Raw genomic sequence first — 22,319 nt, 5'->3', positions numbered from 1 at the left:
ATAGTCACTAGGCTGGTAGTAAAATGTTCATACCACATCCTTTTGCTTAAAATAAAACAATTTATAGTACTATGTAAGCATTGACTTAATCTTGTTTTGTGTGTGTGTGTGTGTGTGTGAAAGTAGGAGTGTGATGTTCCCTCCGCCCTCTCGATAACTTAATATGCAATACACTGCCTCATGATGCAGAGTCCTTCATTGGTCTGTGTTGAGTTTTGATCTCAATGGTGGGGTAATTGTGCTACTGGGTTAAGGAGAGTAAAACGGATTTGAGTTCCTGATCTAACAACTCTTACTGGAAGTGCGTAGATGTTAGAGAGAAAACCGGATAAGAATAGTTTGGGCAGAGTGACTATTGACACCACTGTGTCAGCCAGGCAAGGAGGGACTTAGGACCAGCAGGACTTACAGCAAACAATGAATTTTACAGCAAACAACATTTTTTTAAGTCTATTTAAAAAGTGTCTCCAGGAACTGCAGCAAACAGAAATCGTCTGTAAAATCAATCCCTCTCACTTACAGCAGTGTGATCTTCAGGCTTGATTGACGGGCGAATTACCCAATCACCTCCATTCTGGCCGGGTATAGTGGTGTCACTATGTGCAGCTAGATTTGGGCTTGGGTCTGACAGCTCCTATGATTGAATTGCCTACTGTCAAGCTCACGACAAGGTTGGATGAAGTAATGGAGAGCTGTTGTCTGTGGATCCATAAAGCAGGATTTATTGCAGTATTTAGAAAAAGAAGAATAACTGGAGAATATCAGAATAATTGGAGGAAAGAATTGTTAAGAATTTTATTCTCGTGTTTTTCTACATTTCTTCCAGGATTTTTATTTCATGATAGAGCTGTTATGATTGGCGTTTTAATGAATGAATGCTAGTGCTAAAGTCAAGTACAGCAAAATTTGAAGGGGAAGTTTTCATACTGGACATGTAATGCTTTTGTCAGTGGTCTGGGTGGTGCAGTATGTCAGAGCACTGTTTCAATTTTGAGACCTAGATTTTAATCTAGTCCAAACTGATGGATATGAATCTCTCCTCTACGGGCTTGAGATTCTGAAGTTAATTGAGTTAGGTCAGCATCAAAAATATTCCTGGTGGGAAGTGCATACCTGCCTCTAATTTGATACTAATTGGCAGTTTCATTTGGGGCTCCAAGGATGGTTTGTATGGAAAATGTCACTGGCACAGTAGGGATGTTTTTTGAAGTTGGAGCTAAGATGTGTGGTTGGAACAAAGTTGAGGAAACTTGACTTCGTTGCTTGGTGTTGGCACTGGTCCAAAATGGAAAAGTGGCTCATTTCCTAATGCTTATATCCTGTTGCTTTGAGCACAAATGCTCAGCAAAAACTGGAAATGAAATTAATTAATTATTGGTGCACAGCAAAGGTTCATTCTATAAATCTCCAAGAAAACTATTTGATGGGTAGTATTGGGTTTTAGAATTAGTGTTATGGAAAATTATTTTGAGGAATCTGGTAATGACCTTCTACCTAACTGAAAACTTTCAAGAAAGGAAGAAATTTATGGTAAGTGTCTAGATAATGTAGTAAACAAAAAGGCTGAAATGGTACAAACACCTTATGAGATTTGTCTTTAGTCTAAATAATGATATGGCCTTTTCTTTTGATAGTAATGGAAGAACGAACAGGTACAACCTCTTGGGGATCAGCTGACCAACCAAGTCCGTCATATGAATCCTCGAGGGTGAGTGTGCTTCAATTCTCATGTTGCTCTCAATAACTTCCAAACCAGTTGGGTGTGGTAAAGAATTTTGTCCAATGTAATTAATTTTAATGGCTGTTAAAATTTTGACAGTTTTAATTATTTTCCATATGCGTTTTACACTTTTACACTGTCTAGTTCCAGTGGTTTTTTCAAAAAAAATCAATTTTGTTTAAAAACAAAAGTTGATCAAGTGCATTTGTCCAGCCGATGAATATATCTGCACTTCGTTTTTTTGCGTTAAGATATTATTAAGGAATGTGAAAATGGAGCCTGTCCCCTTACATTTCTCAAACCAATTGTGGTCATTGCTGACATTTCTCTTCTCTTTCACTCCCAGCCCTGAGATTGTGTGACAATGTCACACCAGGCGGTGTGAAGAGTGCTTGGGGAAGGGCAAGGGAGGTAAACACTGTTGCTTTCAAGATCAAGGATCAATGAGGAAATGTGCAGCAGATTTAAAAAAAACTAGATAATGCCCGAATACTACTGCAGCTTTGCTTTTTAAAGCCTTTTCCCTTCTTAGTGTCTCACTTAAGGATGTGTGTGTTGCAGGACAGGGGAGAATGGAAGATTGAAGGAGGGGGATGGCCAAGTTGGAAAGGGAAAGCTTATTGTGGTGTCTGTCTGTTCATATGTAAACACATAATTGTCTTCACTAACTTCAGCAAGGTCTCATCAAATTCCATTGTTCTGCACTATTAAAATATCCAGTATACCAAAAAATGTGTGTAGTAATATTGCCTTACCAGGTGTAAACTGCACAGTTAAATAGTTTGCAAAGTGAATTGGCTTTGCACTATAAACATGTCATTTTGTTTTTAAGCACAACTTGGATTTAAAAAGCTTTGGTGGATTTTTCTAAGCATTATGTACATTTCTTGTTTATTTCCTACCTTTTCACACTGAAATTCCTATTGGAAGTTGGTCACTCAGGCTGCATCCTTTGTATTTTTAGAAATTTTTTGTTAGTTTCTCCTGAGTTGACTTAAATACATTTTCAGGCAAATTGCATTTTTCTGCAGTTTTTCAAGTGAATTCACTGGCGAGTAGATGGTCTACTCGTCAGTATAGACCATCTACACTGGCCTTTTAGTAAATTCACTTATTTTTAAAAAGCACTTTGGGAAGATCATTTATACCCATTTCCCACTCTTACTTTCTGCCAAGTAACCATAACCTGCAATATAGCTTTATGATCTGTCACTTAAGTTTTGTGGTGTTTCCACTTTTAATTGTAAAATGTAATCCTTTTATTTTCTATGCTGCAATCACTTTTATTTCAGATAATTTACACTTATAATGTTTGAAGTTATGCTTGGTTTTACTTTTTAAAAGCTGTCTAACATCTGCATGAAGTTAGAAAGGAGTATATTTCATGAAGGTCATGTTGGAAAATATTGTTGTTGCTAACTAGAACTTTACACTAGATATAGTAAACCTGACAGTTGTACTTTGAGGATTTATTTATGATCAATTATATTTGTCGTCATCTGTTGAGAATTATTCAGCAAAAGTCCATTGCAATTGAAGTCCTTAGTTGCTTCAGTTGGGTAAAAAATGATTTATGTATTTCAATCTGATCTCCTGTGGTTATGCTGACAGTGAATTGGAAGATATGCTGTTTTATGCCACTGTTTCATACAACATTCTATAAAGGTGACTGCTTTAAAAACATTGAATAAGTAAGTTAAATTGCCATTTTATTAGAGTACTGTAGGAGCGTTTGTGATATTTTTAGACTTGAATTTCAAGATTGTGTACATTGCATGGAAACTGTAAATTGGTGGCCTTCATTACTATTAAAAGTTAGTTTAACTATGCAATTATTTTTAATAAAAGGCCAGGATTAGAGGGATACGGTGGGGAAGATGTTGCAGGTAGTCAGTTGTTGTAAGAACTACATGTAGCAGTTGTGGGGAGTTGGGGTCATTTGGATTGGGAGGCTGGTGCAAGCAATTGGGAGTGGGGAGTCATGGTGTCTGAAAGCACTGGAGGTGGTAATGAGGGTTTGGAAGAACCGAGGAGGGAGTTGTAGGATGTGGGGGTGTAGGGAAGGGCAGTTGTAGTGTTTGAGAGCACTGTGAAGTGGGCACTGGGGTCTAATGGAAGTGAAATAGTTGGGGAGGGAAGGTACCCTGGGCTTTTTGGAAGCCGGGGGTGGGGGTGGGGGTGGTGGGGGGTGGCGGGAGGGAGGGAGGGAGGGAGGGAAAGAGTCAAAAGTCCTGTGGTGTGGGAGATGTTGCTTTATGTAGTAGTGGTGGAAGGGTAGACAGAGAGATAGTGGTGGAGTGTGGGTGCTGCAAGTAGACGTACTGGGAAGGAGATAATAGGATGTTGCTGCTAAAGCACAGTGATGGGGTTTTATTGGGGAAAGATGGGCAATGGAGAGTGAGGCACGGATGTTAAGTGGGATGGAAGGAGCAAGAGACAACATCAGGAGGAGGGAAGATATGATGCTTGGGGTGTGTTGAGGCTGGTTGTGGCAATGTGGCAGGGGGAAGGGGGATAGGGACTCGGAGCTGCAAAGGGATTTCTTAAAAGGATTTCCGCAGCAGTGACTGGGAAAACCTCTAATCAAAAAACGCAGCTGAAATATTTGCTTTAAATAATGCAAGTTTCCTGCATTATAAATAATGGAAATCTGCATTATCTAAAGTAAATACTCTTTCAAAAAAAAATTCCTCTTCTAACATTGCAGGCAGCATTGGTTTGGAGGCCAGTTGCGGGAGGAGGGGGAGAGAGAGGAGGGATAAACAACAGCTGCAAAAGGGGGCAGTCAGCATTGGGCCAAATAACTGATTTTGGCTGCTCCAAGGTGGATGGGGCCAAGGACAGCAGTACCATCTATTTTTGAGACAGAATTGAGATCCTTCGTGCCAGTAAGCACCACTTCCTTCAAGAGCAAGCTTGGAGAGTTGAATCAGAGGTAAGTTTAATTTTGGTGGAAATTTTGTGACAAATGTGCATAACAGCCAAGTATGACAGCAAGTAAATGACGTTTACAGAAAGTACATACATAAGCAAGACTGTTAAAATTTTACACCAGAATAATTGATATTAATATATTGAATTTTTCGACATAGATTGCACCATATACTATAAGTTGTGTCATTATCAGTGGCACTTGTGTGTTGGGTTATTGGTAATAAACTCATTCTAATTAAATTTAAAAGTTCAAAATATATGCTTGCTTTTGAATTTTTCAATATGTCTAGCAATGATTTGAAATGTTACAATTTTTGTCTGAGTACGTCCTTTATTACAATGGTGAGGAAATTAAATGAGTACAGATGTTTGTGTGCTTTGGAATTAAGAATTTTATTGTAAATGTAGAAGTATAAACTTGCAGAAAATCACTACATAATTCAGCATGGAGAGTCAGTTTCTCTCAGCCGAATGACTTTGGCAGATGTTTTAAGTAAAGTGAGGAATTTCTTCTAAATTAGTGGGCAGGAGGGGAAGTTTCCAAGTGAAAACAGTTTGTATCCTTCGGTAAGGGGAGACTTGAGATTTCTTTATGCAGATATTTGCCTTTTAACTGAATTTGTGGAAATTTTTTTTTAGAAGTTTTCATTGTAAACTTCTGGGAACCAGTTTAGTATTCTCTCTAAAATGAAGTCTAATTCATTTTCCTGTGAATTCATACACTGATTATATCAATATGTGCTACAAACAACAATAAAATTAAATGGAGGGAAAATCCTTCAACCTAATGCACGCTTTGCCTTATTGGTAGGGTTGCCAACTCTGGACTTATTCCTGGAGGTTTCATCTCATGAGCTCCTGCCTCCAACTGCCCTGCCTAGTCAAACAGCCTTCCCCCCCACCACAGTCTCCAATGTTTTTATAGCTAATAAACAAAAGTGTTCAAAGAAAGTGGGTCGGGGGTGGCGAAAGAACACTCATTTTAATGCGCCTATGATTTTTCTCCTGGGTTACTCGCAGCAGTGTCCAGGACATCAATCGCTACCATCTGGAGATTCCAGGGCAATTCTGGAGGGTTGGCAGCCCTCCTTACAGGGTAATGGAAGGTGCCATTTCTACACCATGTGGTGCAGTTATCACAAACTCAGGTCACCATTTTGGTTTCTGGTTGAATGCTTATTTCTATTATATAATGCTCACAAAGTGCGTGGTCTTATCACAGCAGCTGGCTGAATTTTAGAAGTGTCACATTCTAATCAAAAATGGAGAGAGTTAAATAGTCACTTGACATTTTGAGTCTTTTGTTAGTCTTGCAGCTCTATTACAAGTATAAACCAAGACATAGGCTCATTTTACATTCTGTCCGTGCTGTCTCAGCTGCAGCTTGCTGCAACTGCCACTTAGCTTAGCTGTATTGATTATAATGCCAAAGGCCTTCTGTTTTCACAGCTAGGCATTTTACTTTGGGGAAGATTTTCTGTCCTCCTGCTAAGAGGGTAATGTGGAAGAGGAGTTCCCCAGGTAAGGATTAGGTAGAAACTATGGTGACTGCATAGCACAATTGAGGAAGCCTATGAAAATGTTTAAGATTAAACCAGGCTTAGCTGGGAGAAAATTATATCCCCTGGCTGCATTGTGTCATAAGCAAGATGTCGGGGGTGGGGGAAAAAACTTGAAACTTTGAAAAATGGTACCAAGTTGAACATAAAAACTATGTGTGCACCACTTTATACTCAAGTATACCAGAATATGATCTGTCTATATCTATATGTTTATTGTGCATTTACTGTCATGTTCAACTTTGTGTCAGGCTTAAAGGAACTTTCAAAGAGTGCAAAATACTAGATCCAGGATGTCTTGTAGTCTCTTAATTGATATCTGTACAATGTCACCTAGTGTTTATTTAATAACAGCAGCCTCTTAATTGACCGCTGCATGGACCCACTGTGTTTGCACAAGCGATTAGACTCATAACCTTAAAGAGATGAGCATCTACACTTTACGTAGTATAATGTTCCTGACTTTTGAAAGCATCCAATCGTTTGAGTAAAGCCAAAGGAGATTTCTTAGTAACACTGCAAAATCAGTAAATATGTATCACACTTTGTGTGTCATGTTCTGGTGTCACACTTTGGCTCAAAGTAAAAACAGTAAAAAAAAAACAGAACTGAGGAAGCAGGGAATGTTGATCAAAAGTGAGGAAAATGGCCAAAAAGCTACCAATTAGAAGCTACAGTGGCTTACGAAAAGATCCAATCCTGTCAGAAGAACTTAGCAATAAAAGAAAAGAATGGGTGAACCAATGAAATTGCCCAAAATACTTTTTGAAAATGCCACTGCCTCCCTTATTCCCCTTCCCCACACCCTACCAACTGTTGTCTTAATATAAGGTTTGTAATAAACATATTTTGCAATAACACGATGAAAATCCAAGATAAGTAAAGGAACATTTACTTTACAAGGCCTCTGGTGTAGTTTCCGTGCATAAATGAACATAATTGCAGAATTCTATCCTGAAAATCCTAGAATACCTTTTAATAAAAATGGTATTTGACTTATTTATTCTTATTTATTAGTGACTCTGATGGTACACTGCATTACATGGCATGTACCCCATTATGAAAAGAGCACGTTCTTTCTCTCATGGTGAATAACACCACAGGAGATCGACTAAGAATGTATTAAAATAGGCGTATCAGTGTACTCCAGATGTTACAATCTGATACAGATGCAAAATAATCTTCCTTTTTGAAAATGAAGGATACAAAAAAGTGAGTTGCTTTGTGCTCGGCGCTTCTGAGCTGAATCCAAAACATGCAAGCACTTCGTAATTTCAAAAAGTTCCCTGACCAAAAAGAACCATTAAATCGAATTACCTGATCTTGTTGTTGCTTAACAATGAGACTTTGTTGCTTAATTGCAGGGATATTCAAAACTACATCCCATGATCTATTTCTGGTCCTCGAGTCCTGGCAACCATAAGAACAAAAGAAATAGGCACAGGAGCAGGCCATATGGCCCCTCGAGCCTGCTCTGCCATTCAGTAAGATCATGGCTGATCTTTGACCTCAACTCCACTTTCCTGCTCGATCCCCATATCCCTTGATTCCCTTAGAATCCAAAATTCTATCCATCTCAGTCTTGAATATACTGGATGACTGACCACTCTGGGTAGAGAATTCCAAATATTCACAACCCTCTGAGAAGAGAAATTCCTCCTTGGCTCAGACCTAAATGTTTGACCCCTTATCCTGAGACTATGTCCCCTAGTGTTCTAGACTGTCCAGCCAAGGGAAACATCCTCTCAGCATCCATCCTGTCAAGCTCTCTTAGAATCTTACATGTTTCAATGAGATCACCTCTCATTCTTCTACACTCCAGAGAGTATAGGGCCATTCTACTCCATCTTTCCTCATAGGACAACCCTCTCATCTCAGGAATCAATCTAGTGAACCTTCGTTGTGCCTCCTCTAAGGCAAGTACATCCTTCTTTAGGTATGGAGACCAAAATTGTACACAGTACTCCAGGTGTGGTGTCACCAAAGCCCTGTACGGTTGCAGCAAGACTTCCTTACCCTTGTACTCCAACCCCCTTGCAATAAAGGCCAACGTACCATTTGCCTTCCTAATTGCTTGCTGTACTTGCATGTTAATTTTGTGTACATGGACACTCAAATCCCTCTGAACACCAACATTTAATAGTTTCTCACCATTTAAATATTCAGTTTTTCTATTTTTTCCAACCAAAGTGAATAACCTCACATTTCCCCACATTATACTTCATCTGCCATGTTCTTGCCCACTCACTAAACCTGTCGATATCCTTTTGCAGACTCTGTCTTCCTCGCAGCTTACTTTCCCACCTAGCTTTGTATTGTCAGCAAACTTGGATACATTACACTTAGTCCCTTCATCTAAGTCATTAATATAGATTGTAAATAGCTGAGGCCCAAGCGCTGGTCCTTGCAGCACCCCACTAGTTACAGCTTGCCACACCGAAAATGACATGTTTATTCCTACTGTTTTCTGTATGTTAACCAATCCCCAATCCATGGTAATATATTACCCCCACCTCATGAGCCCCAATCTTGTGTAACAACCTCTTGTGCGGCACCTTATTGAATGGTCTTTTGAAAATCCAAATATACTACATCCACTGGTTCCTCCTTATCTGCCCTGCTAGTTACGCCCTCAAAAAACTCTAAATTTGTCACACACTATTTCCCTTTCATAAAACCGTGTTGACTCTGCCTAATCATATTATAATTTGCTAAGTGCCCTGTTACTATGTCCTTAATAGATTCTAGCATTTTCCCGACTACTGATGCTAACTGGCCTATATTTCCCTGTTTTCTCTCTCCCTCCTTTCTTGAATAGCGGTGTTACATTTGTCACCTTCCAATCCACAGGGACCATTCTAGAATCTAGGGAATTCTGGAAGATCAAAACCAATGCATCCACTATCTCCACTGGCACCTCTTTTAAAACCCTAGGATGTAGGCCATCAGGTCCAGGGGATTTGTCAGCTTTTAGTCCCATTAATTTTTCTAAAACATTTTCTTAATTACTTTACATTCCTCCCTCTCATTTGAACCTTGGTCCCCTGCCGTTTCCGGTACGTGTTTTGTGTCTTCTACTGTGAAGATGGATATAAAAATATTTGTTTAACGTCTCTGCCATTTCCTTGGTCCAGCCCTCAAAGTCCACTTCTATTTGTTGTTTCTTTGCTGCTTTGCCTTGTTCAAATTTTATTAGCCTGGAGATGAGGAAAGGTTCATTGGATAAATCCTGAATCAGAACACTTAGATCTGTTGTCAGCCACAGTTTAAGATATATGCAAATGAATGAGAACACTGATTTAAACTTTTGTTGCCCACGAGGCTCCATAGTGTACAGCAAAGCAGCCCCCATGCTTCGACACTTCTGCTTAAAATGGATACGGCTCAATTTTAACACAATAATAACATCATGCATTACCTGGTACAATACTCTTGTCCATTATAAGACTTAAGGACATGGCAGCAATGGGATGGTGATGGGGGGAGGGTAATTGCTGGATGTTGGAGTTCCCCTTTGCTAAATTACCCCTCCACCCCATTACCCCATTTCTCCACCCCACTCTCTCCCCGGTCATGACCCCCAACCTAAGGTGTTAGAGCACCACCACTGGTGCATCATTACGTATGTCTGGCATGCATTTTGGCTGTTACATGTCCATCTGCAAATTTGCCACACTTGTTTGCTGTTACATCGGCAGAGCGAGGTCGTTGAAAATTACATGGTGTAATGCTTCTGTTCTAGTAATACAGCATATGATCCAACTTAATATATATATATTTCAGTTTGCTCAGGGTTACTACTGATGTTTAACCAGCTAAAACCACGTGCTTACCAGTACAAAGTTTTGTTGAGCTTCCCACTGCTTGTCCAGCTAGGACTACCTGACGCATTTGGGCTTTGGCTTACAGGATTATCTGGAGCCAAGTGGGAAGAATGCCTACCCTTTTTGACATGTCAAACTCTCCAGATTCCATTCGTGAGCCAGGCTGGTCAGTCAGAATTGCCCTGCAGAACTGTGGACCTACCTAGTTTAGGTATCAGATTGTTGAGCCTGCTACAGAGGGTTCACTTCCATCAGAATGGTTTATTATTGCTTTTTATCTGTGCAGCGTATTCCACCAGATTTTTCTGACCTCCATACAGGTGGTCCTTGTTACTGCTTATTGGATCTCAGTGATAAGGCTCTTTTCTTGCAGGTTTGTTGAAGAGCATTGGACTTGTCAGCCACAAAGACTAGTCCAGAGGAACCCTTTTGTATCAACTGAGAAGACTTTAGCCAACAGAAAAACTCTTTCGGATAATGTTTGGGTCTACCCAGCTAGATGAATTAAATCTATTAATTCCATCTCATTTCCCTTAAGATCCTCCTGACCCCTCAGCATGGCACATCTTAATCTACAGCAACTCTTGATCAGTCTGCTGAGGCTTCAAGTACTGATTTACAAGCCCTTTGATTTTACCTTTTAAAAAGGTGCCGCTCAGTGGGTTAGGAACATAGGAACAGGAGTAGGCCATTCAGCCCCTCGTGCCTGCTCCGCCATTTGATAAGATCATGGCTGATCTGTGATCTAACTCCATATACCTGCCTTTGGCCCATATCCCTTAATACCTTTGGTTGCCAAAAAGCTATCTATCTCAGATTTAAATTTAGCAATTGAGCTAGTATCAATTGCAGTTTGCGGAAGAGAGTTCCAAACTTCTACCACCCTTTGTGTGTAGAAATGTTTTCTGATCTCGCTCCTGAAAGGACTGGCTCTAATTTTTAGACTGTGCCCCATATTGGCTGAGAGACAATAGTATCAACTTGTTTGATTTCAGCTGCAGAGGCAAGGAAATTATAGGCCACATGATTCTGTTGAGTCCACCTTATTGGCAGTCACACAGACCTGCTGCCAGGTTTTGTGGTTGGCAACATCCATCTTGTTGCTGAGTGCCTTGCCTGATTACTTGTCGCACAGATGGCACTAGCCACTCTGACTCAGCAGTCACCCTTTTTCGCAAGGCCTGCATCTTGCGCGACATGGGTAAGGAGTTGCTCTCTTAACGAAGAAGGTAACTTGCCAGTGGTCTGTAGTTTCCCAGCAATGTTGAATGCTGCAATTGTAAAGCGAAGGACATGGATAGCTTTTCACAACTATATGATCAATTAACTTGCCCTACTGAACCCCCATGCTGATGCCATGTAATTGGTGAACCTCTGATAGGAAGCAGACAGCACTACTGTTGGGGGAACTTGCGCCACTTTTGAAGTTTCCAAGATTGACCTGATGCAGTCAACCACAAGGAGCATGGACAGTGCTGCAAACCTTTCTGAAAGGCCATCGAGAGCCATTCCTAGAGTCTTGAGGATCATCTGGTGCTCAGCAATATGCAGCTTCTGAAGAAAGTAATTGCGCCCCTCTCCCCCAACCCAAGACAAGGCTTAGACCCCCAATAAAGAGCATCTTTGCCCAGACAAGGCTAGGTGAATACATTCCAATTTCCAATGCACGTAGGTCCATTTCTATCTGGGTCCATAGTTCTTCAACTGCTTGTTAACCATGAACTTTAGGTGATAGTCATTCACCATTCCGTATGTTTCTTTTAAGGCAAGGACACACAATTTTGTGGGAGAGGGAAAAAAACATTTTCTCACTTGTAACCCAAGGAATTACCATTCCAGGTGACAAAAGAAAGATTAGCCCTTAGACAGGAGTCTTTACACTTCTGTGATCATTAAGAGTTAAGGATGTTGACTGTTGCAACATGCAGATGAATGTATATACCGTATGTGATCTTAGCAAACAGCTTTACTTGTACATGAGTTTTCACCCCTTCCAGCTCAGATTTCAAATCAGACGTTTCAAGATCTTTTGAGCTAGATGGCTGCATGCAATAGTGGCATTCATGCTGAGATCCTAATCAGGGTCCCCATTGGATGCCCCTATATAGTTGGATTTGTTATTCATTTAGAGAATATTTATGTATTCATTTTTATAGAATTACACAATTATATAGAACGTACAGCACAGAAATAGGCCAATCGGCCCAACTGGTCTATTCTGGTGTTTATGCTCTACACGAGCCATCTCCCTCCCAACTTCATCTAACCCTAACAGCATATCCTTCTACTCCTTTCTCCCTCGTGTTTATCTATCGTCCCCTTTAAATACATCTGTGCTAGTCGCCTCAACTACTCCGTGTGGTAGCTAGTTCCACACGTTCTAACCACTCTCTTGGTAAAGAAGTTTCTCCTGAATTCCCTATTGGATTTATTAGTGACTATTTTATATTTATGGCCCCTAGTTCTAGTCTCCCCCACAAGTGGAAACAACATCTCTATGTCTACCCTATCAAACCCTTTCGTAATCTTAAAGACCTCTTTCAGGTCACCCCTCAGTCTTTTCTAGAGAAAAGCGCCCCAGCCTGCTCAATCTTTCCTGATAGGTATAACCTCTCAGTTCTGGTATCAACCTAGTAAATCTTTTTTGCACCTTCTCCAGTGCCTCCATATCCTTTTTGTAATATGGAGATCAGAACTGTTCACAGTACTCTAGGTGTGGTCTAACTAAGGTTCTATACAAGTCGCACATAACCACTCTGCTTTTCAGTTATATCCCTCTAGAAATGAGCCTCAGTGCTTGTTTTTCCTTTTTATAGCCTTATTAACCTGCATCGCTATTTTTAGTGATTTGTGTATCTGTACCCCCAGATCCCTCTGCTTCTGTACCACATTCAGACTACTAGTCAAACAGTATGTGGCCCCCTTATTCTTCCTACCACTTCATTTGCCAATTACACGCCCATTCTGCAAGTTTATTAATGTCCTCCTGTATTTTGTTGCAGTTCTCCTTGGTATTAACTATACTCCCAATTTGGTGTCATCTGCAAATTTTGAAATTGTGCTTCCGATTCCAGAGTCCAAATTGTTCAGGTAAATGGTGAACAACAGTGGTCCCAGCACTGATCCTGTGGAACACCATTTCCCACCTTTTGCCAGTTTGAGTAGCTACCTTTATCCCCTACCCTCTCTCTTCTGTTCTGTAGCCAGCTTGCTATCCATTCTGCTACTTATCCCCTGATTCCATATGCTCTTTTGAAAATCGAAGTATATTGCATCTACTGCATTACCCTTAACTACCCTTCCTGTTACTTCTTTAAAGAATTCAATAAGGTTGGTCAAGCATGACTTCCTTATGAAATCCATGCTGACTGTTGCATCTTTGAGTAAGGATTCTGTTATTTTTCAAACCACTGACGTTAAGCTAATTGGTCAAAATTCCCTGGACTGGTTATACTCATGCTTTGTCTGTTGTGATGTCACTTCAATTATGAATATGAAATTTGAATCATCAGTAATGAACCAGAATTGAACAGGTAGGGAACATACCAGTCAGATGCTGACAAGCAGGATTGAAAACCATGAGTCACAAAGTTAGGAATCAAAATTGGGCAGTCAGCAACAGCTGCAAATAAATACTACCTGAAGTACACTTTCTACCTCCGGACACCAACTGCCCTATATCCTGTAAAGTGATGAGCTTCTGTGAATTTGCAAAGTTCCCTCAGCAATAGTCATTAACCAATTCATCTTAGGATGTTATATTTACAACAGTTAGACTTTGCGGCCTTATAGGTCAGGCATGGTTTCGCATAGTTCCTGGTATGAAACTGCTTAATTCACTTGTCATGAGGAATGAAATGGGAGATCCACCAGTGAGAAAAACTTGAGAAATCATACTCCTCAGAATTTGTTTGACCTTTTGCATTAAACTTTTCAGCTGAGTTGTTAGTAAGATCTGCTAACATTAATCTTGTAAAAGTGCCAAATAGCTTTAAAAAAATTCAGATGAACACCATCTCCTTGAAGTTCAAGGGGAGGAAACCAGTCTTATATGGAATCCTTTGTCTTGCATTACCACTCAGTTTGATGCTCTGTTCGTTGCACGTCAACAGCCAACTCGTATTTTATGAAGCTCTCAACTTGAACAACGGGTATGGCTCTTGGAATGAGGACCTGAAATCTCATGATTTATTGAAGCACTGAAAGTCATGATATCTCCTGTAGGCAAGCAATTTTCTATGCTTGTTTTGTGTGTGTCAGCTGTTTGCCTTGGTTCAGTTTATTGGCTGTTCTTTTTTAGGATGCAGTGCACCACGTAATGTCTGAAACTGGAAATTTCATAATTTAGTTCAGTTTTAATAACTAATAACATTAAAAGCACACTTCATTAAGTTAAATTATTTGTGATGTCTTTAGCTGTTGATATTGTACAATTTCTCTGATCTTCCTTGTAATTTCAAAGCTGCTTCCAATTCCTGCTGATTTTGTTTCCTAGATTAAATCTTTGCTCAGTCCCCAAACAATTCCCCTGGAGCTAGCTGGGCTAATCTGGCTTTTCAGCTACTAGTTTGATCTGTAATTTGCAGTGCTGACTTTCTCAAGGTATTTAACAGACTCTTCTTTGGCAGGTGGGACCAGGTTTCATTTCTCCCTAGTCACTGAGTTTTCAATCTGTGTTGTTGTAGGGAGGGATATCATGGGACTGCTGTCGTGCACCTCCTAGTGGAGAGTGGTACTTAAGAGTCCCCTCGACTTTGTAGCCGAGAGAAAACTGAGGTGTTTCGTAACTTTCTCTCCCTCTGAAAAATGAGCTATGTGTTTAGCAACACAGTGGTGCTACATTGCTTCAAATTACCTGATTGCCTGTTTATTTCAAACTGATGCTTTGTAAAATTTTGATGCATTGTATTTCTTTGTGGTTGTTCCATCATGAATGCTGGAGTGTTATGCAAGTAAAATGGAATGGGGTGAGGAGTCTAATGTTTAACCTTAAAATATCTCAATTTCTACCAGAAGTCTTTGTTTTTTGTTAATTACTGTGTCTCATGATTGAGCTTAAAGAGGTTGGGTATCCTGAGGTCAAGCTCCATAGATATGTTTAGTACCATGATGCTACATTATGAGGTTTACTAACTTGTTTAACTGCAGTTTGAGTCATAAAATGACCATGAGTGTGGCAGTTGACATGGTGCAACATCCTGTGGCAAATCCTGCACATTTTCTGCACTTGCCGTAAGTAGTGGGCTTTGCTGCCCAGGCACTGCAGTTTTGCATAAAAATATTTTTGTGAAGAGAGAGATTGTCACAAAATGAATAGAAAGGCTATTTTTCAAGTACCCTCGAGTAAACGGAGTGGATAACGGCAGTAGGTTCAAAGGACACTTGTGAAAAGCATGTTGATGATCTTAAACCTATCCACTGTAATTTTGCACTCATTGTTTGAAATGCCATCTTCTGGAAAGTATAACCAGGCTGTTAGTGAGAAGTATGACAGGTACTTGATTAGATTATATTTCAGCTGAGCACCAGGTGCAGCAGCATTGAAGAAGTAGAAGCAAGCCCTGTGTCCATTACTTCTTGTGCCATCCCTTATCATCTTTGAACATTGTGAGTAAGATGTTTGATACATGGGGCTACCACTGGGAAATAAAGTATAAATTTCATCAAGAGGGAAGTGTAAATTTGCAAATTGATATAACCACCTTAGAGACTGGGTTTAACAAAAGCATGTAAGCCTTCCCGAAATTGTTCCTTCAATTCACTACTCACATTAATTGTACTCTGCACTTCAACAAACATTTTTCTGTGAGGCAGGACATCTCATAGTGTCACACCTCAGAACTATCACAACTACAAATGGCAGCTATGTTTTAGTAACTGGGATTGAAGTGGACTTCTTAAGAGGCTCTTGTCTCCCAGTTTTAAATCTGAGCAAATATGTAGGGTTCAAATCAAAATGTGCCTGTCGAACAAAAGTATTATTGTTGATGCACTGGTTACTCAAAACTGCTTTTTGATTTCAACTGCTTACTCTTGCAGAATCTTTATTGGTCTTTTTAGATCAAGAATTGAAGACAGAACATATCAAACAAATTAATGGAGCAATCTAATCCCAATCCCACGCTATATTCTGTTTTTCTTTGAAAATGGTGATCCAAAGACAACCTGAGAGGACAGACGGGACCTCGGTTTAACGTCTCATCTGAAAGATGACACCTTTTGTCTCCCTCAGTACTGCACTGAAGTGTAAGCTTGGATAATGTGCTCATGTTTCTGGAGTAGGAATTGAACCCACAACCTTCTGACTCAGGGGGGAGTGTGCTACCACTGGGCCAAGGCTGACACCTATACTAAATGAATGGCAACTTGAAGCTTCTGAAATCTTAGCGGAAGAAATAAAATACAGAATTGGAAGAGAGGTGAGAGAGGGAAACCAGAGAATTATAGACCAGTTATCCTATAATCTGTTGGGAAATTACTAGAGTATATAATTAAGGATAGAGTGACTGAACACATTGAAAATTTTCAGCTGATCAGAGAGAGCCATCATGGATTTGTTAGGGTAGGTCATTCCTGACAAACCTGATTGAATTTTTTGAAGAGGTGACTAAAATAGTGAACAGGGGAATATTTATAGATGTTTCTTTATATGGACTTCCAGAAGGCATTTGATATAGTCCCGCATAAGAGACTGTTAGCTAAAGTTGAAGCTCATGGAATTGAGGGCAAATTATTGACCTGGTTAGGAAATTGGCTGAGTGGCAGGAGACAGAGAATAGGGATAATGAACAGGTACTTAAATTGGCAGGATGTGACTAGCGGTGTCCCACAGGGATCTGTGTTGGGGCTTCAGCCGTTCACTATTTGTTAACGACTTAGATGACTGGATGGAGAGCAACATATCCAAGTTTGCCGATGACACAAAGATAGGCAGCACTGTAAGCAGTGTGGATGGAAGCATAAAATTACAGAGCTGTTAATAGATTAAGTGAATAGGCAAAACTATGGCAAATAGATTTAAATGTAGCCAAATGTGAGGTCACCCACTTTGAATCGAAAAAGAATAGATCAGAGTACTTTCTAAATGGTGAAAAGTTCAAAAGTGGAGTCCAAAGAGACTTAGGGGTCCATGTACATAGATCATTAAAATGTCATGTACAGGTACAGAAAATAATCAAAAAGGCTAATGGAATGCTGGCCTTCATATCCAACAGACTAGAAAACAAGGGAATAACAGTTATGCTACAGCTATACAAAGCCCCGGTTGGACCACACCTGGAGTACTGTGTTCTGGGCACCGCACCTTCGGAAGGATATATTGACCTTGGAGAGAGTGCAGCATAGGTTTTACTGGAATGATACCTGGACTCCAAAGGTTAAATTACGAGGTGAGATTACACAAACTAGGGTTGTATTTCTGAAATTTAGAAGATTAAGGGGTGATTTGATAAAAGTTTTCAAGATATTAATGAGAATTGATAAGGGTAGATAGAGAGAAACTATTTCTGCAGGTTGGGGAGTCTAGGACTAGGGGTCATTGCCTAAAAATTAGAGCCAGGACTTTCAGGAGTGAGGTTAAGAAACACTTCTACACGCAAAGGGTGGTGGAAGTTTGGAACTCTCCTCTGCAAACAGCAGTTGATGCTAGCTCAATTGTTAATTTTAAATCTGAGATTGATAGATTTTTGTTAACCAAAGGCATTAAGGGATATGGAGTCAGGTCAGAGATCAGCCATGATCTCATTGAATGGCGGAACAGGCTCGAGGGGCTAAATGGTCTATTCCTTTTCCTATGTTCTAATGTATAGCAACATGAATTCAAATGGCACATTTTTAGTTTTTCATCCATTTATATGTTTCTAATAACTGATGCATTGTTATGATTTCCACAAATCTAAATTGAGGAATTCACTCAGGGCTAATACTTATTTTGGTTTAAATCTTAAACTGTACACTATCAAAGTACAGAATGTTTTAATCCCTCTGAAAGGTGTGAAAACAAAACTAAACATATCAGATTTGTTTCATGACCAACTCTTGGAAGTGTTTTTTTTTCTTTTAAATATTAAAACTAACAGTTGAAATTATTTTGAAATTCAGCCACAAAATTGGGATGTCCTGATTTAAATCAGGACTTTGAGAGTTATGGTTCCTTACTGTAGACCAGTGACATACTTGCACGGCTCCACTAATGTTGTTCTGAAATTAGCCACAAGGGGTTTGTGGTAAGCCCGCAGTTGATTCTCTTCCTCTTTTCCTGGGCTGGGAAATACCTGACCTCCATTTAGTTAAACATTGGGAAGACTGAAGCCATCATCTTTGGCCCCCACCACAAACTCTGTACCCTTCGCCACCAATTCCATCCCCCTTCCCAACCACTATCTTGGTGTTGAATCAGACTTTTGGCAATCTCGGCATCATATTTGACCCCAAGCTGAGCATTTGGCCCTACATCCTATCCATCACAAAGACCTGCCTACTTCCAGTTTACTTTACTGGACATGTACGTTGTTGTTATCAGGAATATAACCCCATTGGGGGTTTCCTTGTCTCGTGTTTGGGTCTGTCGTCGAAACTGATTGCCATGATTATTCAATAACTCCATTATCGTTGTATCATGTGACTACCAGGATGGTAGAAGATGAACTTGATGGACCGTGGTCTTTTTTCATCTAGCAATTCCTCTGCACCTAACTAACATGTCCATTTGCACACATCTTTCTGTTTCCTTCTTTCTGAATGAAAGTATCTGAAAGCTAACTTCAAAAATCCTGACAAATATTTTATAGGTTGTCAAGATGAAAAACTGTTTTAAGTAATCTGACCAATTTAATCACTGAGTTGGGAGTTTTTAAACTAAAACTATACAAACAATTATCCAATTAACTTTGCATTGCAAATAAGTGCATTGAATATGTATCATCAAACTCTGTTCCAAGTTTCTGCAATTAATGATTAGGAATATTAATGTACAGAGAATAGCTCTTATCTAATTGAACCCACGCTCAAGCGTCAACATTTTGAGAAAGGACCAGGTCTCTGTTCTTGTCAGCAGGTCTATAACCTTGCAGATGCAGTCTACACCTGATAATTCAAATTGCACTAAAACAAAATCAAATCAATTCAATAATTTGAATTAGGCAACATAAATAAGCAAAGTGGAAATTCAGTGCTTTTTTAAAAAAAAAACAGAATTCCAAGTTGCTGAATTCAAATTAAGAGTAGTAAACTATACATTAACCCTATAGGGGCCGGTTGGCCATAGCTTTACTGACATTGTGTTGTAAAATTTAATTTTCTGCAGAGAGCAAAGATAATAGCTTAAATTAAAGACTGCTCTTCATCTTGGCACAAGCAACATAGTTTCAGTGTAATTGCCATTATGATAGTTGTTATATCTATTATACTGCAATTGTTTCTTATATTTTGTTCCTAGTCTCAAATTATTGTGAAGAGCAATATTTTTAGTCCTGTTACAAAGAGCAGAGAATGGAGGATGCACATAATTGTATAATGCAATACACATATAGGAACATAGGAGCAGGAGTAGACCATTCAGCTCCTCGAGCACGTAAATGGTATTAAGGTACAGATCAGCCATGATCTAATTGAATGGAGGAACAGGCTCAAATGGCCTACTCCTGTTCTTATGTTCCTGATTGCACTCTGAAATGGCGTAGCTCTAATTTGAAGATTATGCCGCCTTGTTCTGGATTCTCCCACCAGATAAAATAGTTTATCTGTACCAACTCTATTGATTTCCTTCAATATTTTAAACACCTCAATTAGATCACCCCATAATCTTCTAAACTCAAGGGAATACAAAACAAGTTTATGCAATCTGTCCTTTAAGCCCTGGTATCAATCTGGTGAATCTATGCTGTACATTCTTCAAGGTCGTTATCTTTCCTGAGGTATCAGAGCCCAAAACCAATACTCCAGATGGGGTCTGACCAAGGCTCTGTACAACTGAAGCATAGCTTCCTCACTTTTGAGTTCCAGCTTCCTTGATATAAAGGCCAACATTCCATTAGCCTTTTTGATTACTTTTTGTACCTGTGCACTAGCTTTTAATGATTTGTGTACACGGACACTTAAATCCCTTCCAGTCTCTCACCCTTAATATTCTGGTTTTGTCTTTCTCAGATCCAAAGTGGATGGCCTCACATATCCCCATATTGAACACCATCTGCCATAGTTTTGCCCACTTACTTAGTCTGTCGATGTCCCTTTGTAACTTTGTTCTCCCATCTACACCACTTACTGTGCCTCCTAAATTTGTCATCTGCAAACTTTGAAAACTGCAGCCTTCTATAAAATAGATATTCAGTATTTAGAAATAAATATTCAAATAAATGGCATAATGATTTATTTATACAGCAGGTTTGACATTTGTACCGAGATTAGAGCAGTGGGAGCGATGGCACTAAATTTAATAGTTTTGGCACTGCACTGTTTGCTCAGGCAAAGGAGAGCTCTGTGAATTTCTAATCACATCCATCTGCAGACTTCTCACTGGGATAGGAATGCTGGTGAAATGTTGAAGGGTTGACTGCGCTGTTTGGATTTTTAGTAACATTAAGCAGGTAATAGCAGTCTACTGAATCTTTTTTTTAAAAAAATTTAAGAAGGTGACTTGGCCTTCGTTACAGTTATTTTGCAAGTGATGTGAAGCCCTAAGGATGTGGGACTATTTTCTTCACCTGCCAAGATTCAGATTGGCAACTTGTGTGTTGTGATGTGAAAACTGCAGTGCATTGATGCAGAAATTGCAGTAACTGGTAGTTAGTATATTATAGTTTACAAGTACTATACATTCTGAGATTGAGTCTTAGCCTGCCATTATACTACTGTTTTTGTTTGTGCAGTATGCTTACTATAATTCGAGTGCCAGGCCATTGAAGCAACAGCTCTATGACCACCTGTGGTAGTTAACGTGACACAACTTGTGCTTCATGCTGAGTTAGGATAACTGAACTCTGGTACAAAGTCATATTTTTAAAAGTTAATTCAATCTCCAGGAACTTTATAAACATTCCAGTGTTTTTATTGTAGAAAACAAACCACATTCTATCTGCTCTCTCCTATAACATTAAAAATTAGCTGCTCAGGGGGAACAGCTTTCTGAGGCATCCAAATGCACCAGTACAGTGGCCTTTAGTCACTGAATTCAATGACTAAAGGCCATAGTGAGAAGCAGGCAAGTGGTATAACTATGGTTTACCCTGCTGCGGGTTGCACTGTAAGGATATCTGAGGATAACGTCAGGATTCATGCTGTTGTATCCCATTTTTATTGATTTACTCAATTACATGTACATTTTATCAAATAACCAGTCATCTTTGGACTAACTTGGAAGTGGGATTGCCAATAGTTGGACATAAATGACTTTAAAGCAATAGGGTTGGGATATAATTAGATTAATTATTGTGGGAAACAACATTCTCTTGTTTTGCTGTTTCCCTTGAAAATCTCTTTAGCCTGGAAATGCAGACATTCATTAGTTAATTGTAAAAATGCTGTTGGGGTTTCAAATCTCTGGACTGTTGATTAAACAGTTAGTCATTTGCTTGTAACCTGTGGTGCAGTTGATGAGTTGTTTTTCAGTAAATCAGACTGCTGTCTTTTTTTGGTGTTTCTTTTACTTTGTTTACTTTCATTTTAACACAGAAACAGCCATGTGATGTTGACCTTGGCTGTAGGCCATTAATTTTACAGGGCAGCTACTGCTGAGAGCTGCTTTCTGACAGACAGCGCAGCAGCAGTGGCTACCAGAGGACACCCCTGCGGTCAGACTGAACCGTAAATGTCACTGAGAATTCTTTCCTCATGTCTATCACATGTGTATCATTGATTCTGAAGTAGTTAAACTGAAGCAAGGATTCACCTGGGACTTTCAACTCTCAAAAGATTACTTCAAGGCAGTATAGCAGAAGAAGCTGTGACATGCATCCGTAAGCAGTTAGTGATTTGACAGTTATTTAGCCAGCAGTGACTAGTCCTTTGGTTGAACTGGTGGCATATAGCACAGATAGTGTGGCCTGTTTTGGCCCCATTAATGCTGTCTTGAAAGTTAGCCTCCAGTCTGGGAAATGATGAATGTTCAGTGACTGCTGATCTAATAGTCTCAGAGGATTCTGGGTTGTAGGCTGCTGCAGTGGTCCTGAGCAGTTTTTTTTGTGTATTCCAGTGCCCTTCATTCTGCCCCATGGCCTCTAATTCTGTAATGAGCACATTTTATTTTATTGCACTTGCTGTCCTTGCTTATCCTGTTGTCATTTG

At 39.6% G+C, this 22,319-nt stretch overlaps 1 protein-coding gene across 6 annotated transcripts in view; it reads left to right on the top strand.

Moving 5' to 3' along the window:
- tcf12 (transcription factor 12) overlaps positions 1–22,319 on the top strand; it is a 227,946-nt gene that overhangs the window by 62,130 nt on the left and 143,497 nt on the right. For all 6 annotated transcript variants that reach the window (XM_067971516.1, XM_067971514.1, XM_067971515.1 and 3 more), the window contains exon 4: positions 1,635–1,708. In XM_067971516.1, coding sequence (XP_067827617.1) covers positions 1,635–1,708 — 74 coding nt within the window. The remainder of the gene's footprint in view (positions 1–1,634; positions 1,709–22,319) is intronic.

This window comes from Heptranchias perlo, chromosome 34 (assembly GCF_035084215.1).
Source record: "Heptranchias perlo isolate sHepPer1 chromosome 34, sHepPer1.hap1, whole genome shotgun sequence".
NCBI classification, from domain to species: Eukaryota; Metazoa; Chordata; class Chondrichthyes; order Hexanchiformes; family Hexanchidae; genus Heptranchias; species Heptranchias perlo.
Note: the sequence above shows the minus strand (reverse complement) of the source record. Positions and strands in the feature narration are given on the sequence as shown.